The 23499-nt window shown below is 45.6% G+C and overlaps 2 protein-coding genes across 2 annotated transcripts in view; one reads left to right on the plus strand and one right to left on the minus strand.

Annotated features, from left to right (window-relative positions):
• Positions 1-11188, minus strand: part of LOC119441645 (mannose-P-dolichol utilization defect 1 protein) — an 88301-nt gene extending 77113 nt beyond the window's left edge. Inside the window, exons 1-2 of the mRNA XM_037706247.2 lie at positions 11034-11188; positions 10281-10346 (exon numbers count right to left, since the gene is read on the minus strand). Of these exons, the coding sequence (XP_037562175.1) occupies positions 10281-10346; positions 11034-11121 (154 nt within the window). The 5' untranslated portion in view covers positions 11122-11188. The remainder of the gene's footprint in view (positions 1-10280; positions 10347-11033) is intronic.
• A 609-nt stretch (positions 11189-11797) lies between these two features.
• Positions 11798-23499, plus strand: part of LOC119441646 (uncharacterized) — a 58649-nt gene continuing 46947 nt past the window's right edge. Inside the window, 4 exon segments of the mRNA XM_037706249.2 lie at positions 11798-11978; positions 15648-15739; positions 19962-20254; positions 22411-22547. Coding sequence (XP_037562177.2) covers positions 11837-11978; positions 15648-15739; positions 19962-20254; positions 22411-22547 — 664 coding nt within the window. The 5' untranslated portion in view covers positions 11798-11836.

A 23499-nucleotide genomic window follows, 5' to 3' on the forward strand; every position in this document is an offset into this window, starting at 1 on the left:
GCTGTCAGCTGAACTGGCCAGCGCTGCATTTGCCTTTTGTAAATATACATTGTAAATAGTATCCAGTGCATAATCCTTATATATATATATATATATATATATATATATATATATATATATAGATTGTAATGAAGAAGAACGCCTGGACTTAGGCAGGAGGATTCCCAACAGCATCGCGTGCCGCAGAGGCTCGAGCATTTCGCTGAGCTAGTACACTTTAGCCGAGCACAATCTTTAAGCGCGAGCCTCTGCGGCACGCGATGCTGTTGGCAATCCTGCTGTTTAAGTCCAGGCGTCCTTCTTCATTACAATATATATTTATCTCCCGATTAGCGAGGTAGTCATGCCACACGAATTCGCTCCGTTCGCAACGTGCCGCACGAGTCAGATTGTCCACGCCAGCCAAATGAAATGAAAATCGCGAAATGAAAACAGGTATACAGCTGCGCTCACATTTCGCATTACGAAGTATCGTAATCGTCGGTCAAATTTTTTTGTCAAGTGGCTAGCAATGAAAATGCAAAAGCAGCAAGAGGTAAACATGGCAGCATTGCAAAACTCCTTATGCATGAATTCATAATGTCCTTGAGTCTCCCAGACATTTCCTGCCATTCGATCAGAAATCAAAAAGTAATAATTGTTGTGTTTGCCTGTGTTCAGCTGTGTTCAGTTTGCTGGTTGGCAACCTCTCTACGATAGTACTAGTGTAGTCAACCTTGTGCGTGACGGGCGTAGGGTATATAAGGCCCTGACCGGAAATAAAAGCTCTCTTTGTTGTTTCGCCGTTACGATAGCAGTTTCGGGCTCGCCTTCGCCCGGTGTCTTTTTCTTCGCGCCATCTTGCATTGGTGCGGAATACTAAAATGGCGACGAGGTAAAACAGCGAGTTCTTCAAGATCGATGCACGCCTGCAATCATCGCCCAGAAGCTTCATCAAGCTCAAGCATGCGAGCTCGAGTTGCGTCGGCCAATCCAGCAGTCTCCGTCGTTCGCGACGCCGCTCCGGCAAGTTAGGCATCGCAGCGCGGCCGTGTCGCCCGCTACTCTTTTCACGCCTGCGCCTCACTCTACGCCGGTAAGCCATGGCTGCCTTATTCAACTGCAACCCGCCGCCTCCTCCGTTTCTTGCTACGCCGGGTCCTGCATCAGTACCGTGGAGACAATGGAAGCTTGCGTTTATCAACTACTTGGAGGCTATCGGCGGCGAGGACCTCACGCAGCGACGCAGAAAAGCTATCCTACTGAATGCACTAGGCTTGGAGGGGCAGCGAATATATTACAGTTTGGCGCCACTTACTGCGTCGGAGCTCATCAACGTACATATGAAGACTGAGCCCGACTCGGATGTTTTCGACGAGGCAATTTCACTGCTTGACAAGCATTTCGCAACAAGCGTAAACGAGTTGATGGAGCGACACCGCTTTCGACAGCGTCGTCAGCTGCCGGGTGAGCCCTTCGAAGCTTATGCCGCTGCACTGCGCGAGCTAGCCGCAAGCTGTGATTTCGGTGATCAAATGGAGAAAGCCGTACGAGACCAGCTACTGGAGGGGTCGACATCGCAACAAATACGTGAGCGTCTGCTTTTTGAGGGAACAAGCCTTACGCTGAGCCGCGCTGTGGAGCTTGGCAAGCACATCGAACAGACTCGACATGAACTTAAGGAACTGTCAGCTGATTCAGTGGTTCAAAGAATAGTTGAGAAGCCTGAACGTAGGAGTGCAAGTGGATTTTCGGCGTGCTACCGTTGCGGGTCAACCGAACATCGAGCGAATGCAAGAGAATGCCGTGCTAAGAAGGTGAAATGCCGAAACTGCAACAAAGTGGGACATTTTGCGTCTGTGTGCCGTTCAAGACGCCCAGGTGAGTCTCAGGGCAACACCGAAAGCAAGAACACGCCTGAAGCGACGAATGCTATCTCTGTTCTCAACCTCAGCACTGAAGGTATGCGAGGGAAAGGAATTTACATCAATGTCAATGTTAACAATACTACTCTGAGCCTCCTCATCGACACGGGATCGTCTGTCTCTCTGCTTAACGAAGCAAGCTTTCAAGAACATTTCTCTGGCTGTTCACTTACGGATGCTAAAGTGAGGCTGATCGACTACTCAAAGCAACGGATTGCAGTCAAGGGATGCTTTCTGGCGAACGTAGCCTACAAGCAGGTTCAAACCTCTGTTCTTTTTCACGTTGTCGAACGTGGTACATCGCTTTTGGGACTGGATGCCATACAGAATCTCCAACTTTGCATTGAAGGGGATACGCTGTCGTGTCTACAGATTCACAGCCTTCATCGTTGCTGCCAGCCCACCTGTGTGGTGAATTTTCGCACCTGTTCTCTGGTAAACTTGGCCAGGTCAAGGGTTTTGTGCACGAAGTCAAAGTTCGTCCCTCGGTGAAGCCTGTAGCTGCCAAGCTACGACGGTTACCGCTTGCTCTCCGTGAACGTGTGTCTGCCGAATTGCGCCAACTGGAACTGTCGGGCATCATAGAACGAGTTGATGCGGCCGAATGGGTATCGGCGATCGTTGTTGTGCAGAAACCCAATGGGACGATACGCCTCTGCGTTGACCTTCGAGAAGTGAACAAGGCCATCATAGTGGATGGGTTCCCTCTCCCCCACACGGAAGAACTGCTGCACCACCTGGTAGGTGCAACTAGATTTTCAAAACTGGATTTGAAAGCTGCGTACCATCAGCTGGAACTGACACGTGAAAGTCGTGAACTAACAACATTTGTGACTCACGAAGGCCTTTTCAGATTTAGACGAGTATGCTTTGGCCTTGCATCTGCACCTGCAGCTTTCCAGAAGTTGATGTCATCTATACTGAAAGGGTGCCAAGGGGTACTGTGTTACATAGATGATGTGGTAGTATGGGGAAAAACTGCCAGTGAACACGATGAGAACTTGCGAGAAGTTCTGAAACGGATCTCCAATGCAGGTCTCACACTGAATGAAAAATGTGTTTTTGATGTGGACCAAATATCCTTTTTGGGTCATGTAGTGAGTAGTGAGGGCATCGCACCCATGCACTCAAAGGTTGAAGCAGTCACCCAGGCAGCAGTGCCAAAAGATGCACCAGCGTTACGATCGTTTTTGGGACTCGCAGGATATTACGCCCGTTTCGTGCCACACTATGCGGACGTTGTAGAACCGCTCAGGAAACTATTGCGCAAACAGCAAGCGTTCGTATGGGACGAAGCCGCACAGCACAGCTTTGATGCCGTCAAAGCAGCGTTATCGTCATGCAGCGTGATCCACATGTTCGATCCAGAACTGCCGGTGGTTGTGACTACGGATGCCTCCGACACAGGACTGGGCGCTGTACTGCAGCAGCAAGCAGGGAAAGAGCTGCGAACGGTAGCTTTTGCATCCCGGTCATTGACGTCTGCCGAACGCAAGTATTCTGCGGGGGAAAAAGAGGCCGTCGCGTGTCTCTTCGCGTGTGAACACTGGCACGTCTACTTGTGGGGCCGGCGATTCCTTCTCCGAACTGATCATCAAGCGTTGGTGACATTGCTGTCGTCGGGAGGTGCTGGTAGAAGGCCACTACGAATTGCAAGATGGTCTGCCAGACTTTTGTATTATAACTTTGACATTGTGTACCAAAAAGGAAGTGATAACGTAGTGGCTGATGCCTTGTCCAGGCTAGCTGTGACCTCTGCAGCTGAGCCAGAGTTGGACGAAGAGGTGGTGTCCGTGGTACTGTCTTGTATCACCAAAGGGCAGCTTCAAGCAGCTACAGCTGAGAGTGAAACCTTACAGACTGTGATTAAATACATTGCTTCTGGATGGCCTGCCAAAAAGATTTTAGGCCCAGAAGTAAAGCCCTACCATGAGGTGAAGGAGGAACTCTCTGTGATAGACAACATAGTGTTCAGAGGGGACAGAATTGTTGTGCCTGAAACTTTGACATCCGAGTTGGTGGTGTTCGCACATGACACGCATCCAGGCATCACACGAACAAAGCAAAGACTTCGAGAGAAATTCTGGTGGCCACGAATGGATACGGAGGTGGAACACGCAGTCAGAAGTTGCCACATTTGCCAAGCAGCTGACAAGTCGGCAAAACCGACTAATGCACCCCTGCAGCCTGTTGCGTTCCCAGAGCTGCCATGGCAGAAGCTCGCCATTGATATTGTAGGCCCCCTCAACTTGCAGCAGGCAAGTCCGAAGTTTGTAATAACTCTCATAGACTACCATTCTAAGTGGCCAGAAGTTTGCTTCACAAATACAGTGACGTCTGAAGTTGTCATCGACTTTTTAACTGATGTTTTCAGCCGCGAAGGCTACCCGGAGGAAATAATTTCTGACAATGGACCCCAGTTTAAATCCCAGGTATTTGAAAATTTCCTAAAGGAGAGGGGAATCAAGCATGGTGTCTCGTCCGTATATTACCCCCAAGCCAACGGCTTGGTGGAAAGATTCAACAGAAGCCTAAAGGACTTCATTCAACTCTCTGTTTTGGAAGGCAGATGTGTCCAGTTGACTGTAGTGGAATATCTGGCCGTGTACAGAGCAACGCCGCATTCTACTACAGGAGTTTCCCCGTCTGTGTTACTTCACCACCGCCAGCCCAGGACTCGCCTCGACATAGTGGGCTTGCCGTCCAAGGAGTTCTTCCAAGAGCCTGCATTGGCCATGCGCTGGCTGCGTGCCCGTGTTCAGGCAAAGCAGATGTCAATGAAGACTTACACAGACGAGAGGCGAGCGGCGAAGGCTCCGAAGTTCCAGGAAGGAGATTACTGTGAGAGTTCGTACCCAAGCAGCGACGGGAAAGGCGGGACTATCCTACTCCAAGCCCCGACGAATAGTCAAGCAGCTAGGTCCAAACTCTTTCCGCTTGGAGGATGGGCGTACATGGAATGCGTCGAAGTTGGTGTCTGTTCCAGAGCAGTGTCAGATCGGGAGGAACCAGCAGTCGCCGAGCGCCCTGCCCACTGAGGAAGACCCCGACCCGTGTGGTGTGGACGACTCGCAACAGCCTCTGCAGGTAACCACGCCTACGAGATCAACGCCTTTATCAAGTTCATGTCAACCCCCTAACAGTCTTTCAGTGGTGACGTCAAGAGGACCCTCGACTAGGGACCGACGGCTTCCGTCACGGTTCCGGGACTTCTATGTGTGACTTCATTTTTTTTGCGAAGGGGATGATGTTGTGTTTGCCTGTGTTCAGTTTGCGGGTTGGCAACCTCTCTACGATAGTACTAGTGTAGTCAACCTTGTGCGTGACGGGCGTAGGGTATATAAGGCCCTGACCGGAAATAAAAGCTCTCTTCGTTGTTTCGCCGTTACGACAGCAGTTTCAGGCTCGCCTTCGCCCGGTGTCTTTTTCTTCGCGCCATCTTGCATTGGTGCGGAATACAACAATAATGTGGGAGAGAGGAGGAGGGCAGAGCTTTATAGGGGATGAAATCAGAATGTTCAAGCAAAAAGTGCCATGTAAAAGAGTATCACGCATACAGACGCACCCTGTGCACCACAGACAAACAACACTGAGAAGCACAGAAATGTGTAATCCTTGACTGCGCATAAATTTTCTCTTCAAATAAAAGTATAAAGGTCAAAGGAACATGTCCAATGCAAATTGCTGGCATCAATTTCAGGCAACAATTTTAAATCTGAAGCCCACAATGTTTCAACAATTATTTTGATGAAGTGCCACTGCACTTAAAACATGAAAGTCAGAAAAAGAGGCTACTGAAACCTAAAAAGTAGCCCAATATGGCCATGTGCGTAGAATAGCTTTGATCCCAATTCCCGCACCATTTTCATGATGGCCTAAAAGCAGACTGTGCACAGCATTGTCTATATGTCATTTTGAAAGCTATGACCAAAGTGCTGTGATAAGTTTTTCAAAACTGGTATTGCTCACAGTTTCCTCTTTATATTTTGCAGTTAGACTATTTTAATCCTTTAGTCTATCTTCAACCCAAACTTAATCCGCACCCTTAGTAGATTTGAATTCTGATAGTAATGCGCTAAAGCTAATGTTAATTAAGTATGCCGTGAATCTACATATGTAGATTCACGGCAAGACTACGGCATGACTAGACATGCTGCTTATGCTCAAGGCTCCCAGGGACATGTAAGCTTTATAGGTCAGCATTGCTCACATCACAGATGGCGATGGAACGAAAAATGTTAGGCCTAACATTAACAGACAAGAAGAGATCGGTGTGAATCAGAGATCAAACAAGAATAGCCGATATTCTAGTTGATATTAAGTGGAAAAAGTGGAGCTGGGCAGGCCATGTAATGCGTAGTATCAGTGGCGCACCGGCAGGGGGGGGGGGGGGATTCGGGGGTTGTAACCCCCGCCCCTGAGGCCGACTTAACCCTCCCTTTTGTTTAACCCCTTTTCTTTCCTTACGCATTTGAGTGCTGCAACTAAGATGTAAGACGTGAAATCGTCTGCACACTCGCAAAAAGCGCATTTTCTTGACAATTTCCCGTGAATAAATCGAAATTAGTGTTGTTTAGATGGTATTGGCAAACTGTCAATCCCCCAGGCAGAGATCCTGGGTGTGCTACTGTGTAGTATGGATAACCGGTGGACCATTAGAGTTACAGAATGGATACCAAGGGAAGGAAAGCGCAGTTGAGGACGGCAGAAAACTAGGTGGAGTGATGAAGTTAGGAAATTCGCAGGCGCATGTTGGAATCGCCTAGCACAAGACAGGGGTAATTAGAGATTGCAGGGAGAGGCCTTCATCCTGCAGTGGACATAAATATAGGCTGATGATGATGCTTGCTTACATGACGCTCTGCACACATCAGCACTCAGACAAAGAAAACTGTATTAAATTTAATTTTTGATAACTGTATTTCAAACAAATGTGCCGTGCACAGACAGCTCGGCTGCAAAGCAACAATAAATCCAAATAAACACACCATCACATTCTGCTCAGAAGTGCAGCAAGGGCTTTCTACTGCTGGCATGAGCGTTGTACGCAAGCGCAGTAAGGGTACCCGCTGCGCAGCTGTGTGCAACTTGTTAGGATACATGTGCCGGAATAAAGCTTCAGCTACAAGTGTCAATAAACGAACAAACACTGAGCTACAGCTGTCTGTGGTAGTGGTGGTTCCATACAGTTTCATACCAGGGAAACCTGGTGCCATGCTCGGGGATAACTTTCTGTGGCAACAAAGAGGAATGCTACAGCAATGTAATGTGCATGTGTTAGTGCGTCAAGTAGTCTGACAGAGCCTGTGGATGGTTTTTCAGATACTGAATCTGCATGTAGCTTCCACATGCCGTTTGCCGAAACGCAGAAGAGAAACGAAATACGATAAGTCAAGTTTAACACTGAGTGGTGTACTTTGTCTCATTTTAATATAAGTACTGTACTAGTACTTATACTAGTACAGTACGAAGACCGCCCCGATGTCTTCTTCTTCGTTTCTTCTCGTGTCCATGTTTTTATGCCCGCTTCCAAATTACCATTCCATTCCAAATATATTTCCATTTTTTGTTCCTATGATTAAACAATACAAATGAGACCGAAACAATTTTCAGGAGCGCTGTTACTTGCACATGTTTTGCCACTGTAACTTTCCCTTCAATGCCACAGAAAGTTGTTTGTGAGTAAGGTATAGTGCATGTGCCAGTTGTTAGTAAATGCTTCATTCATGTTCGGAATGTTGCATCGTATATGGATTTACCTAAGCTTAACCCCTTTTCGCTCCAAGCAACCTTAAACCTTCATCGCTAATTTGTTGTACAACCACTATATCAGCCTCATTTAGCCTCTAATTTCCACCACCATTTTGTTTTTGGCACATTACAAACAATAAATAACACTTTATATGCCAAAAAGAATCACACGTAGCGGGCGTTCCTGCTTTAATGTTATCTAGATCCACTGATGGGAATAATCAAGTGCCGAGCCATGGAATGAAAATTGCATGGCAAAATGAAGTACTAGTACATAAAGCTCAAGGCTGTACTAACTAAAATTTGTGAAGCCAGCATGCAGAACAGCTGAGCCACAACAAACAATAAAATAAGCTGCAGTGTACTTTCTCTATGAAATCAAGCCATTTCATTAAAACATCCACATACAATTTTTTTGTTCTCATGGTAGTCAAATGGCTGCAGTGTAGGATGTCCCTCTAGTATTCTTAGCATGAAATTAGATGGTTAATCAACACCTGCTTTCGCTATGTCCTGGAACATGTGTAATTGGGCTGATGATGCTGAGAAGAAAGAGCCAGACTGAAGCCAGATGCATCGGACAACTACAATCGTTGGGTGGCGGACAAGTGTTGCACTTGCTACACAACACAGAGCTGAACACCTTTCTTTTGTTCAGTTCCGTTTTTTTTTTTTTTTTTGTCTCTTTATCTCTACTTATGCTTTGTGGCCAATACTTCAAATAAAAAAAATGCCAGAACATCATTAGACATGCTACTACAATGGTTTAACAAAGTACATTTGTTTTTTGTCAGCTAAATTCAAGCATCACCTTTCGACAGGTTTGTTATCCAAGAGAAGCCCCAGCATGTGCTTTGCACTATACTCAATAACAACCAAACAATTCACTAGGAGCTCCATCCAAAAAACAGCATCACACTTGACCTCAACACTCCAAAACAGAGTTCCGAGGAAGCAACAATATTGAAAGGGGGTCTCCATTATGCCTTCATAGAAATAAGTCAAAATAATTGGCTGGGGCATCTATGCAAATTTTTTTTCCGAGTTGTAAATGGGTGCATTTGCCACTGCTCCATGAGGTGGTCCCTGACTACAGTAGATTCACATGTCATATGTGCTCTTCACAATTAGGTGAAAGGCTTGTGAATGGCTTGTATAGTAAATTGGGTTTCGCTGTTTTTGAGTGGCTACAGACGAAAATGGGGCAATAATCCAGTGAATCGCTTTGCCTCGGCTGGCTGTGTTGAAATAGGTATGTTGAAATGGGATTTGTACTCTTACCGTTTAAAGTCAACAGACAATGAAGCCAATGAAAGCACAGGGGATATTAACAGTGGTTGAAATGTAGAAAATAATGAAGAAAAGGGAAATGAAAGTGGACAAAAGGATAGCTTGCCGCCGGTGGGGGCCAAACCCACACACAACCTCTGCATTACATAGATGTTGCGCCACCAATTGTGCTATGGTGATGGCTGTCAATCCAGCCAATATCTTAGTCTTAGGTATCTATGTTCACTAGACCTAGCCCTAGGAGCGCTGGCCAGTGCCACTTAGGGCAGATGCCGAACATTCTACTTCCGCCATTCTGCTTGCCATGGCCACTTTCATTTTGCTTTTCCCCCCCTTCATTGTTTTCTACATTTTCATTTCAACCACAGCGAATTTCCCCTATGCTTCCCCCTGCTTCATTGTCTGCTGGCTTTAAATGGTCATGTTAACAAAAACCGAGGCCCTCCGTTTTCCTTCCCTCGTTCATTTGTATGAGAATGTAATGCAAGTGGACACTGCAGAATACATTACTGTATGCGCCATAAGTTTTGGCCGATTTGACAGTCCGCAACTACAGTCATGCAGCTCGCAGAAGGAAAAGATAGGTTGAAAACGCAGAAAGTATAAGTCATGTGAGATATTTGCCATATTCACAAAGCCTGCAATAAAATGTGGGCAGAATAACAAGGTGCCCCAACTAATGACGGTTTATGAAAAACTGCATAATGAGGGTAATTAAATGAAACATTGCAAAATAATTTCTGCAGGTTTATCAGGCAACTGAGATGTGAATAACCACCCTCTAGATTTGCTGTATTTGCATGGATAGCACCCCAGTTGCTGCAATGACAACATTAAATTTAAAAAAAACTTATAGAGCTGAAGAAAGGACGTTTCTAAAGCTCTCTTGCGGTAAATCTGAGAACCTAGTTAAAAGAAGAAAAGCAAGTATGCTTTTAGCATGCATCCATGCCTGTCGTTACAGTTTAACTGAAAGCTGCTAAAATTCAACTAGATTTGTACAGGATACAGCTTTAAAACAGCTGGCAACTTCAAGGATCAGATGCTGCAGCATAGTACTTGTTCTAATTTTTTTTTTCTTCTATTAAGCATAATAATGCCTGCAGTTATAAGTGGAGGCATCTGCAAGTTTGTACCAGCATAAAAGAAAGACTAAAAATATATAGAGAGGAGAGGGGGCGGAGGCATGGTTCCCTCAAATCGGTGTATCACACATCACTGCCGACATTTGACTCGCTTTGAATTTATGTGACCGTTTGAGGCAAAAAACTGCCAACAGATGTTTTGCAGGTACGTGGCTCGGTGAGCAGCATGCTGTGTGCGCGTTCAGCTCACCCAGCGTGGATCCGACTATGATGCCGTAGCCTATACATTTGCTCAGCGCTAACTTGAGACAGTCCACTGCAATAAGAAAAAAAAAAAAAAAAGGTTACGGAGATAATTATCAAGGTAGCAGCACTTGGCGCGGAACATCGTGGGCATTTACAGGTGATTGTGGGGCCAACGGGGAAGTAGACGGCCTGAAAGCAGTTCAGGGCCACAATGGTACCACTGGGACGACCGAACAATGCAAGTTTACCTTTCACACGGACGCACTATCGCGCGATAACACATGACCGCCGACGACGCCGCTTTGTAAGCGAGCGGACGTTGCCCATTGGCAGGACCGATACAGGTTTTACGTTTCTCCTACCAAAGGAAGTCCTCAGGAAGCAAAAGTTCCATAAAGCACATGTTCGAAGCAATGTGCACGTTCATTCGCAGCTAAACACCCCGTAATTTCAGTTCCCAAGAAAACGACCATTAAGTGTCGCCTTGCGCGTTTCATCTTCCCTTAGATAAGTCGAGACTCGCACTGTCACTCGACGAATTTAGGTGAATCGAAATGCATCTAAGCAGCATGTATCTAAGCGCTATGCATCTAAGCACGCGCACGCGTTTTCTTCCTTTTTCCCTGAGGACTTTTTGCCTTCGCTATTTCCTCTACGGACAGCGGCGATCATCCGACACGCAGCAGACGACCCTGAGGGTGTCAGTGTGTTCTAGATGGATAAACAATAACTGCTGAGCCTTTGGTCGCCGTCTCACCATTTCCGAAGTTGTGCCGTACAATTATCTCGTCGTAGCATCTTCCAGGGAAGAAGGCTTGTAATATTTGCTTCGTTAGCGTACCCATGTCGTACGATTACCGCCACGGAAACACTACAACTCAACCGAAGCGACCGAAGTGCGGTGACGACGGGCCGTAGTGTTGAAATCGCCTCAGTGGGGGAAAAAAAGCTGACAGTTTCGTGCCGAGTGCGAAACTTTCTATCAGTGCACGAAGGTGTTCGCGGCAACATCACGCAACGAATAAAAATAAGTAAAATGTTAACTACTTCTAAAATAATAATTTTGTTTGTAACTTGCAGCTGAGGCGTCAACTGAAATGTTTACATTATCCTTTTTAACACGCAAAATCCCAGAACTTTGTAAAACATAAAAATAAGAGTGTCTTGACTACAATTTTTTAAACTATTGCACAATGTTGCGTGACTACAACTTTTTTCCTGCTGTCGTTTAACTTGCTGCATCACAAGAGAAGTTATAAACTAGCAGTAAATGAACATAAGAAATAAGTAATTGTTTTATTTATAAAATGAATAATTTACGACACAGTGTAAAGCTTGTAGCAAGCTGTAAAGAGTGAGCTTTATCGTTCGATACGTATTAATCTGTACGATTAATTAAAACTCAATAGTTGTCTATATTTTACAATATCAGTGGTCAATTAAATATTTTAGAAAAATCAGCAGCTTCGTGCGGTGCAAAATGACTGTTTTATTAGTAGATTTATGCTCATAAGCTGTCAACATTGATGGACACAACCTTTGTCGAAGAGCGTTTCCAAAATGGCGACCTGCGCCGAAGAAAACTGTCACGACGACCCAAACTTTGCGGTGATCTGTTCGTTTATACTGAATTTCGGTGAATTATGCGGCGTAAACATCTCCATCTCCGAGCTGCAGTCTATGCTGGAGGATACCAAAAACGGTACGTGATCTGCTGCACAGTCGTAATGCCGCCGACGGCCGTCCCCCCTTCTCCCCTCTTGAAAAAAATTGGTAGCCCGTTAGCGTCGTATTGTTTCGCAGCTCGACGACGCAACATCGACAGGCGTACGCGGATCGCAAAATCGCACCATCGCAGACACCCACGTCTCGATGGCGCGCCTCCAAACGCAGTGTTGCCGAGCGTCGTGTTTCCGTGTAGCAACGATCGCGAGTGCGACCTCCATGGCTCGGCGGCGGCTCTTGGCCGTCGCGATCGCGTTGGTCGCGCGGCGCTACGGAGCTGAGCATTTTGCGGCAGCGAGCGGAAGAACCGCTTTCTGCGCTTCGATTCAAATGCCGGTGGACAGCCCGATGCGCGTAGGTCACCCAGCAGCTGCCGACTTTTGCAGGTTAACGACGGTGGGCGCACCGTAAGAAGACGGCGGAGCATAGTACGGCTTGCCGACCATCGGCGCCCGCCGCTGTTAGCAGCCGCGCAATTTGCGCTGACAGCGCGGTTGGGGGGCTGGGTTCACGTGTTCATCGTCGGAAATTTCCCGTTTGTAATCGTATAGCAACCTGTCGTTTTCGCCGCAGCGGCAGTAAAGCCGTTGCTGCGCGTGCCCGGCGCGCTTGGAAACGGCCGATCGGGGAGACCTGTTTGTTCGAAGCTGACCGGAACGCACTGGGGCAGCAAACGGCGAAAAGAAAAATAAGCGGAAGCGCCTCCCGCTGGCAAGAGCGCAAGAGTCCGGGCGCGCGGGCGCTGCCGCCAGCGAAAGGGGGAAGGCGGCTTTGAGAGTTCGTAACGTTTATCACATCGACGTGATCGCCGCTAAAGGCTAGTGCCGGGTCTGCGCTCTGCCGAAGGACTGCGGTGCCTCTTGAGACGAGTTGAGTAACGATATTGCTAGCGCCGGCGTCGAGCCTCCTTCTGCGTACGCCAGCAGTTTTTGTCGTCTGCACCGCCGCCGGCGCTTCGACACCGTCGTCTGGTTGCTGCGCGTGTCGCGTGTGTTCAGCGATTTCCGCGTCTTTTATTACAAGCGTCCTCTCTGCATGAACTGACCGCGGCTTGTAGATCGTCAGGGGAAAAAAAAAGAAAAACAGCGAGTGTGCGCGGCCGCCGTTGTGTGGAAGTTTCGTGGGCGTGCCGACGCTGGAACGCACTACTGTCGGCTCCACTGCATTGCCCGCGCCGCAACCGAAAGCGCGTGTCATGTGGTTGCATGCTGATGCGTGTGGTCGCGCAGCAGTTTCGTTCCGCTTCTCGTTTCAAGGCGTCACACTGGGCGTTTGTGTACTCCATTGTAAATCGAGCTAAGTTAATTTTAAATCTAATGTAGTACTTCAGCTCTACATTGCCTTCGGCCTTTTTAAGTCCAGTAGCCTGTGATCTCCGGAAAATGAATTGCAGATTTTTTGTTGTCATGAAAGTGTTGCTATTGTGGAGTGCTCTAAGGAATATTATTTTGGTACTTTATATTGCTCGTGAATCAACATCTTGTGCACATCAGTCAAGCTCGTAGCTTCTGTATTTCGTAATTTGTCTGTTGGCACTCTTGTACAGGTGATTTTGAACCAAATTGGCTATTTGTGACTTTGTACCGAATGTGGCAAAAGCGGTTCTACCAAACTTTATAATTTGTTTTAGTTTATTTGTTAAAAAAGGGTATTTCATCAATGCTGAGGTGACATTTGTTTAAGATAAGCAGTAGTACATTTCATTATTTGTGGTGCCAATATGTGCAGGCTGCAAACAGCGCTATAAAGAAACTTTAATCTGTATTTTGGCAATAAATGTAGCATTCCTTTTTTTAAATGTTACGGCATTATCATCTCTGCGTGTATTAGGAGCACCTTTTCTCGTTATAAACACATGCTGGTACGGATAAACTAGACAGGGGGAACACTAAGCTTGATTGCTAAATCAGGCTTCTAGAAAATTGTGAGGTCACCCTTGCCAAAAGCATTGGTGTAGTAAGTAAAAAAAAAAATTTAAAAATCAGTTTGCAAAGCTACTCTGAAGTTCTACGACCGCCCCATGGGCATCGGGGATTTTGGCGATTGCTGCACATGTGTGCTTGAGAGCATTTGTGTGTTTATCTACAAATGAGGAGTACATTGCTTTGTATTGACATCACAGATTCAACACAGCCTCTGTTAGAACTTTCTTTGAACAAAAAGAACACGAATGCAACAAAAAAAAAAACATTAAATAATAAAAATGCATTGGAACCCTTGACTTCACACTTAAGTACATGCAGACAATGCAGTTCGTGAATGGTATTGCGAAAGGAATGGTTTCTTTTTTCTTGTAATAATCAATCTTTCCTTGGGAAACTAATGTGAAGGCTTGAAAGAATACTTTTCAGTTCCAAAGCAATTTAATTTTCCTTTAATACGGTTAGCCATGACATCACCTGCGCACTCAACGCCCAAGGAAATTTCAGATTTAAATGCTTTGCTGCAGGTGTATGTAAAGCACCTTATGAATTCTTTTTCCATGCTTTGTATGTCTGACTGTATGGCATGGCCTCAGTTCGTTTTTTTTTTTTTTTTTTTTCATGTGTATGCCTTTCCTGGCATACAGAATAACACATACATAAGCAAGTGAAAAAAAAAAAGGGGCCTCATTTTGTACTGCAATTGATGTGAAGGGCACCAGTCACCTGTTGGTCAGCTTTCAGTGTTCATGGAAGAATGAAGCAAACTCCCACCAGCTCAGTGTTTTAGAAATTTGCCTAGTTCAGTCTTTGCCTCTGTTGGAATGCAAGGTAGTCCATCCTTAATAATAAAAAATTAACTAGGCCTGAACAGACACTGTCAAAATTCATGATGGCACTGCGAAGCGTCACCTCATGGCAGGAGGGGCTGGCTTTCCCGGTACATTGTTAAATTTGCTAGTACATCTCAGCTTTTCTCTTTAGTGACCCTTTAAACTGTGATGTATGGAAACAGATTTTTCAAGAACGTTACAGGGAGCCAACAATTTTATCCTCTGTCCCCTTTTAGTCCTCTTCTAAGGGCAAAGTTGCAGTCCAGAAATTTATTAATATTGTTACACGAAAGACAAGCAATATCACTCCGATTAATGATAACACTACGAACTGATTAACAGCTTCCTAGTGGTTTGTTTGCTAATCCTTTTTCACATTTCTATTATCATTTGTTTGCAATAAAAAGGTTTGTTTGTGAAGGTGTGAATCTATGTTAAAGGTGTGCTAGCAATGGTGCTTTCAATTATGGAAAATGCTTTGTCACATCTCGAAGGACCTTAACCCTGTAATGTCCAATGTATCATTTGTGCTACGCTAAGTTTGATACCTCAAAATCCCAATTTAAGCGTGGAAAACCTAATGGGTAGCCTATTGCAGCATTTTTTAAATGCTGGAGTGGGCTTTCAGTTGCAAGGAATCCAGTAGACTAATTACAAATAAATAATTAATTACTGTACTAATAAAGTTCCAACTCTAATAACATTTAATTGTTTCTCATTTGTACAAACATACTCTCCATGGCCTGAGATAAAGGTGAACAAGTTGTTCTAATGTTCATTGATGTGAAACTTTGGGGCATAGTAGGGTTTTTGAAAGCCCTTGAAATTTCTTTGCCAGAATTGCTATAAACTCTGATTGTATTTTTTTTTTTTTTGCCATGTGGGATGCAGTGGACCAGACCCTCATAGACCTGCATGTTCACCTCCTGAGAAAAGCAAACCGGAGAGTGCAACGAGACCGCTGGGAGAAAGCACTCATCAAGGTCGGCCCTGCTTGTTTCACATTGCGTGAAATATGAAACTACGAAAATATGTCTTGCTTTTCCTGTTTGAAATCCTGTACTCACGGACACTTTCTTACTATGAAGTGAAAGCTATGCAACCGACCAATCGTTGCTGGAAATATATTTTTTTTTATTTTGTTCTTATTTTCTTAATGCGAGAAATAGAAAAAAAAACATTTTGTTATGCTGTAGCATGGAATTTCAAAAATGCGCAATATTCACTAGTTGGCTTGGTTGGTTTATTTTATTCTTTAGTTTGAATCTGTTCATCTTTGGCACATGTGGGATTGTCGCATAGTTTATGCATTGCTCATAAGCAAAATGGTACTTGCATCTTTCGTGCGACCACTTGTAATGTGCGAGCCCGCTAATCAGTTTGCCTTAGAGACTTGCAACAAAGCTAACGGTGCGCATAATTTAACCATGGCTGTCTTCATGCAATTACACAAGCTGTGTAAGGTCAGAGGAACAGGCAGCTGTGTCACGCTCAGCCAGACACCTTGGGCTACGTGTGCAGAAGGTCAGCATCCGTAGTTTCGTTATAAAAAAATGTGCAAAAATAATTATGCTGATCCAATGCACATTTCGGAATCTCTGTAAAATGAAGCTTTGTTGTCATTTATGCAATGTGTAATCTCATACGATGCTTATGCTTGTGCACCGTACCAGTCACAGTTTCTGTGTGATGCAGTGTTTATGTTTATGTGCTAAACCGTCACAATCGGAGATGCAAACGGCAGTTCATGCAAATGCACACCGAGGTATTTCAATGCAGTGATGTCACTAGGATGAAGGTGATGTTTGTCGAGAGAAGGATGATGAGGACAGTGCACGCTTAAAGAAGTATGTCACAAAAGATCGGGGTAAGGTTGACTGTTTCTTTTTTTTTTTGTTTTTCATTTCTACGTCCATGGCCTAATGTAAGCTGGCACGTGCGCAAAGGCTCTTGAGTGAATGTGGTCTCGCGTACATGCAATGTGGGACGTGGGGCACACGCCTATTCGGCAAGATAGCTGCAGTCAGGAAAGTCTGGGAGGATTTGCTAACAAGGCTTGACTTCAAGGACCGGGACACATGGCAAGGAAGACAAAGACGTTACACTCTCGCAGCTGAAGAAACATTCGTTCCGGGGCAACCAGCAGCATTAAAGTAAGAAAAAACACATTGTCACATATCCCCCTCCAAAAGCAAAGGAGAATATACAAGGTACGTGCCAACATCTTCAAGAAGCTGTGCCCCAGCACCCTAACTTTGCGTTCATAGCTAGAAAAGGTTATGGGCAAGTAGTGCAATGATCGTTTTCACCTTACACTGCTATTCAAGGAATGGGAGTTCACAACGGAAGCCTGCATTTGCTCTCTGGCCGATGCTTGCCCGTGCCCCCAGTACTGCACTGTGGTCAGTCACATGGCTAAATGAACCGTTGGTTATGAGAAACCCTACTATAGGGAACAAATGTCAACACAGACTCAATGTGTGAAAGTGTTGTAGCTAGCAGGACAGAGACAGTGCGAAGTGAAAACAGAACGGATGCCACTGTGATGTGAGACTCCAATTTATTGGCCGTATTTCTATCTCATTTCTGCGGAGACGATCCTCAAGCAGGCGCAACCTGATCAAAAACAGCAGGAGGGAATAAACTACTGTTTTGATTTGCAGCAATGATGCACTGTCCGTCAGTCATCGACAGAAGCTCCACCTTCAGTTTTATTGTGATAGAAATTATATAGACACTCCAGGCGCATTTCTGCTGTCGTCGTCAGGTTCCGTATTAAGTCCAAGGGCGATAAAATTGTCGTCGCACGCCGTATGCTGTTTGTGCGAGGGTGAGCCAGCGATCGCGGCTCAATCTCGCTTGCGCGAAAGGCAGGAATGCGGGCAGGAAGTGCATCGTCTTCCGTAGCACGCGAGGCACCGGGGGGAGGGGGGCGGCATCCTACTCCAGCTGCAACTGCGTATGTGGTGGATGCACGCGGTCGCGTGGCCGTATCTTGAGAGCAATCTGCATTGGGGGCACAGTCTAGGTGCGTCGGCGGCTTGTAGCTTTGTGCGTGCTGGGTGTTCTCGGTGCTCAGTTTGCGTTGAAGCGATAGACCGCACAAAGGTCACTTCGCTTGCGGCTGCTGTCGCTTTTCCTCGTGCCAGCATTTTGACAGCGAGTGTCTGCGGTCATCGAGTGTGATGTGTTTGCTGTGCGCGCTTACACCATGCTTGTTAATTTAGTTAGCAAGCAAATGTTTCCAAGTTGATACAGCCGATAAAAGTACTGTCGTTACTTTGTATGGCTCTCTGCAAATTTGCTATCGCAATCGATGCTTTGCCTTTTACGCGAAACTGCAACTTTTTCCATAGACTGATTAGTGGGGTGTGGTCACGGACTCGACACTTCTGCAACTTTTGCATAAGCGTCTGAATTGGATTGCAGGGTTGAGAAACAGGTTCACTGGTGTTGCGTGGTAGCTACGGCCTTAAAAGTTAACCTGTAATTATAGTCGTCTGTAGAGCTCATTATACTGACATCTGCTATGTATTTATAAAACATTTTGCGTTGCTAATGCAGCAGTCACTCACACATCTGTCAGCAGAAGGAAGGTAGTGCGGACAGACTGCACCAATGAGCATAGTCAGACAGCAAGCTGTGTGCAGGCCCTTGTTACATGTGAAGGGGCCCTGCTGCTCGAGCCAGTCAGTGGCGCTCGCCAGGAATGGGAATCATAACAAGGCCTCATAACAAATCATAAGGCCTCATCCACACAAACCTTTACTCCATTTCATACATAGCAGGCAATGCTACAAAGACCAGAGAGACCTCTCTCACTGCTAGCATTTGCAACCAAAAAAATTGTGCATCATAGCTGAAAGAAAGTTGTAGCTATGCACCATGTAATTCATTGTAACATTAAGTGTCATTTGTTATGTAGGAGGATGTGACGTATTTATTACCTGTAGGCGCTGGACATCTGAACCTATATATAGAACAAAGTGAGCGGAGTTATAGGGCACGATCGGAGATCATTGTTCGGAGCGCCCATTCAGTTCCGGTACGGCTTGTTTTATGCTACGTAGGCTTCCAGTTGCTTACATTCGCGGACGACATGCAGATGTGCAGTGAAAATGTGTGTGCTTCGGCTCCGTAGCTTTGGTTGCGCTGTCACAGAAAGTTGTTGCCGAGTGTAAGCTAACCTTACGGCCTAAAAATGTACCCAAGAGAACAGACAAGGGCCTGCCCTTTGTGGCAAGTCTCATGTTTTTAAACTTTTGAACATTGGCAGGCACTTCATCAAATCAGATCCCTTACTTCATCGGCACTGTCGATCTGGGCCGAATTTGAAAGCACAAAGTTATGCTATCATCATCCTCACTAATAATCACTTTTGTCCCATAAAAAAATGCAAATTGAGTTTTTTAAAAATGGTTTACCTGTCTCAAGTAATATGGTATTTCTCTTTAGGTCTGTTTAATAACATTTTTGCTTCTTGGTGACCATCCATTAAATGCGTTTCAAATGTTGGCGTAGACAGTTACTTTGCCATCTTTGCCAGACAGTTACTCTCTTAAGACCTGTTTTAATCAGGACATGCAGAACTGTAAAGAACACATATATGAAGAGACAGCATCAAAATGAGCAATGTTCTAGGCTACTTTTCTGTCTAGCAAGAAGACGACACTGACAGGTGATACTGCAGGAAGCTGCTCATAGGCAGAGTGGAGTATGGGAAGCACTTCTGACCAGGCTTACGATAGTGTTTAAGGCCCACTGACGTGACTGAGGCATCGAACCATAAGCTGAAGTTATGTTTCGGTGGAAAATTCCCATCGTAAGGTAATGCAGCTTCTGCAAAGTGATGCGAGTTGTCAAACTGCATACATTTGTAGCCGGTCGTTTGTTAGGACACTAAGCAACACCAATAGCCTAAAATAAAGTGTGAGAGAAGTAAGTGAACTTTTATTTTCATGGGTTTTTGAAAAATCACTCACTTAACTTTTTGGTTTACCTTGGCATCAGAAACTGGGCACCGTGGAACTAGCAATGTGAAGCCGTGTTCATCTTTTGATCTATAGAGAAGGCACCGTCTTCATAGATGTCGAGTTAGACAGTTTTGCTTTCTGGAATTCAGTTGAACGGTGCGGTTCAACTGACTGTTCTGGCAGTGCTGCCCATAGTTGAGCACTTATCTCTGCTGTGGCCTCGTCCTTCCAGTTCTGCCACCAGGGGTCCAATGTGGATGGCTGGGAGCTGGAGCGCTTCGGCTACCGCAAGGCCAAGCTGTCGGTGAAGCTGGCCGTGCTCAAGCGATTGCTCGAGTTGCAGTTTGACTCCAACAGCAAGTTCAAGGCAGAGCTCAACAAGCAAGAAGCGGACGTGTTGCGGCTGCAGCCCATCGGGCGCGATGTGCGCGGCCACCTCTACTGGCTGCACCGCGACCCACAACTCAACCTGCGTCTTTACCGTGAGCACCCCGATGATGAATGCTCCTGGATACTCGTCTCCCGGTGAGTGTGTGCCCGAGTCTTCGACCTTCTTGATTTAATTATTGCGAGAGTACAAGAAATGTCCGCCTTATCCAAAGTCCTTATTACGAAATGGATTAGATAAAATGTCAAGTATAATATACGTTTTGCTGCAATACGTTTTCTGTTTTAATGAGCTGTTCCATTATGTTCGATGCTTAGAGCTAAGGTTCCTTTGCTGCTTCCCCCTGCTTGTAGACACAAAGCCATTACTAATTACCACACTACAAACTACCGATTAGGCTGCTTTTCACTGTCTTGCCTATGTGCAATGCTAGGCTCTGCTCATATGGCGCTATAAACGTCATATTGCATTTGCATCATATTGCACAAACTTTTGAGTCATTAGCATTACACCCGCATAACAATTGCTTTAACATTTATGTAAATGACCAAATGTCTTTCATAAGTTTTGCCTAACACTGAGGTTCACATGTCCGTGAAATCTGCCAAATTTTGTTTTTCTTAAAATTGACCGGGAACAAGTGTTTGTTAACTTGTGTCAAGTGATTTAAAGCTTGCAGTGTGTTGAGAGCGTCTATCAAATCATAATAGCTGCAAGCTGGGTGAGAGTTATTGCATTTATTCCTAAGCCTAACACAAAAATTTTAGAAGAGCTACACAACTTGTAACATCTGCACATCATAGAAACTGAACAACTGCCAGTATAAAATTGCTTTGTGCACTCTGGTGCAGTGCAGTGGGTGGCAGGAGTTGCAGTGCATGCGTGTTTTCCTTACTTTCAGTTAGCGATTCAAGGCCTCGTGTGGTTTGAGGGATTTCAAGGCCAGTAGTAAATTGGCGTCAAGTGTTGTTGAAAAGAGCCACTAGGTGTTAGACAGCACTGAAGAAACACAAGACAGGGTGTACATCTATTTCTCTAGTCCTAAACGTGAGATCTCAGTGACACTAGAAGCCTTCCAGCCTCCGTTTCAGTGCAGTGAGACGATTGCTGCTTCATTTAAAGCATGCGTTTCTTTGCTGAATATACCTACTCGAATGTAAGCTGAGACTCGAAAAGAAAAATAGTAAGTAGGGCTTTGAATCGAGGGTGCGGTTTGGCAGCAACTGCTAGAAACGTCACTTTGGTACTAAAATATTGCTACATTTTAGTGACAATGTTTTCATGTTGTAGGCACTGTATTGCAGCATAGCCTACGAGATATAGCAGTGTGCTGCTCGATCTCGGGGCTATGATTACAACCGACAGGTTGGTGTGTGCCATTTTGTTTGAGCACAGCGTCTTGTCGTTCTGAGCAGCAGTGCTTGCATGTGTCGCACTGTTTGACCTTGTCTAACGCCCTTGTTCTTGATGCCACTGCACGGCAGCTTTTAAGCGAAAGGTAATTCTGTTAGCAAAAAAAAATGTCACACCTCCAAGCTCGGTACAAGTTTCATTTCAATGAAAACAAGCTGTGCCGATAGCAGAAACAATGGAATGAAAGGCCAGCAATACCGATAAAGACAACAACGAGTGAACATTGCACATGCTTGCAACGAGCGTTGGAAACTTATAAAATGCATCTTCTTTTTGCACTCAAATGCCTTTTTTCATTCAGCTTACATTCCAACGAAGGTCTCTCTCCTCTCTCTCTTTTTTTTTTCCTGGCCTTCCAAATTTTTAGGGGTCAGCCTAGAATGAAGACCGCTCTAATTCTTGTTCTCGAAGTGCATTTAAGCTTGTCAGCAAGGTGTTATGGTTCTCTGGCAGCAAAGTAATCGGCGGTCGCAGTATGCTGAAACCATGGACTCTGAAATAATGTCATGTCGTGCGCAGTGCATATTCAGAGGTCAAGCAATACCATTTTGCACATGCACTGCTTCAACAAAGTGTTACAAAGTAAGAAGGAACTTTGTAAAGGCATAAAACCTTACATCCGTTCCTGTTCTACATGAGCAGATCAAGGCACAGCTTGCAGCTATCCCCACATTTTTTTTCTGCCATTGTCCTTCTACTTCCCATGGGTGTTTGCATTGTGTGAGGAAGCCTGAATATGCTCTGCATAGTTTGCAGGCTGCATCTATTGTAAGCTTTGTTGCAAGCCCGGCATTGTGTGTCTCTTCCTTCCTTGCAGCAGAAAGTGATTGTGTGTGTGTATGTACATATGTATGTACATATGTACATGGTGTCTGTGCAGGACACGCGATGAATTGGCCAAGCTCATTGCTGACCTCGAGGGCAGCTTCTCGGTTGTTAAGAAGGAGGAGAGCTCCTCCATGGACAGCGAGACGGGTGAGAGCAACCTCACCGAGCCAGACTGTACCAAGACAGAGGGTGAGTGGGTGTCTCTGGCCAATCAAACGAGTTGAGCGGCAGAATCAACGAGGCGGAGATAGAATAAGGAACTAAGTTACAGCATAATGTAACACAGTGGTGGTGGCAAGGATTTAGCAGTAGAGCATCAGGTTCATGTATTCGAGGTGCTCGGTTTGAATCCCTGTGCAACTTCATTTTTTGCACTTTGACTGGTGCCTCATTCCGGGAGAAGAGCTGCCGAGAGCCGGTGGGGTTATGCTGAGTAAGTGTGCCACAGTAGGCAGTCCCACTAAACAACCTCTTGCTAGTGGATTTGTATAATGAAAACCCACACCTCATGTAAGAATACCGCTTAAGGGGAGCATTTGAGGTAATAAATAAATAGTAAATACAGTTAAACCTGGATATAACGAAATTGACCAATTCCCGAAAAACTTCGTTATAAAGAGGATTTTGTTATATGCAGGTTTGGCACGAAAATTTGAAAAAGAAACGCTTACCGTATTTACTGGATTCTAACGCACCCTCAATTGTAATGCACACCCGTTTTCCGTTTTCGCCGAAGCACTCATCCTTGGAATGTCACACCAGGTACTGGATGCGTGGACGCGTGTTGTTTCCCACAAGCGCGAAGCATCGGAAATTAAAAGCGAGTGTCACAATGGCGTCGTAACGTCGTATAGTGTTACCGTAGAACCCCACTGTTACGTTTGCGGGTGCTGCGTTTTCTCGACTGTTACGTCGTTTTCAGCCGGTCCCGGCACAGCTCCCATAGAACCCTCTGTATTGGTAACCCCGCTGTTGCGTCGCAACTGTGGGACCGTTCCCGCGTCATACGTTGCGAACAGCCACCCCGCGCCGGCCCGAGCGGCCATTTTGACTTTTCATGTCGCTTGGCTTGGTGGCTTGACGATGGCATTGGCCACCCAAAGTGCCGGGGGTGACAACATGACGTATTTTCGGTTTCCGC

This window comes from Dermacentor silvarum, chromosome 2 (genome assembly GCF_013339745.2).
Source record: "Dermacentor silvarum isolate Dsil-2018 chromosome 2, BIME_Dsil_1.4, whole genome shotgun sequence".
NCBI lineage: Eukaryota > Metazoa > Arthropoda > Arachnida > Ixodida > Ixodidae > Dermacentor > Dermacentor silvarum.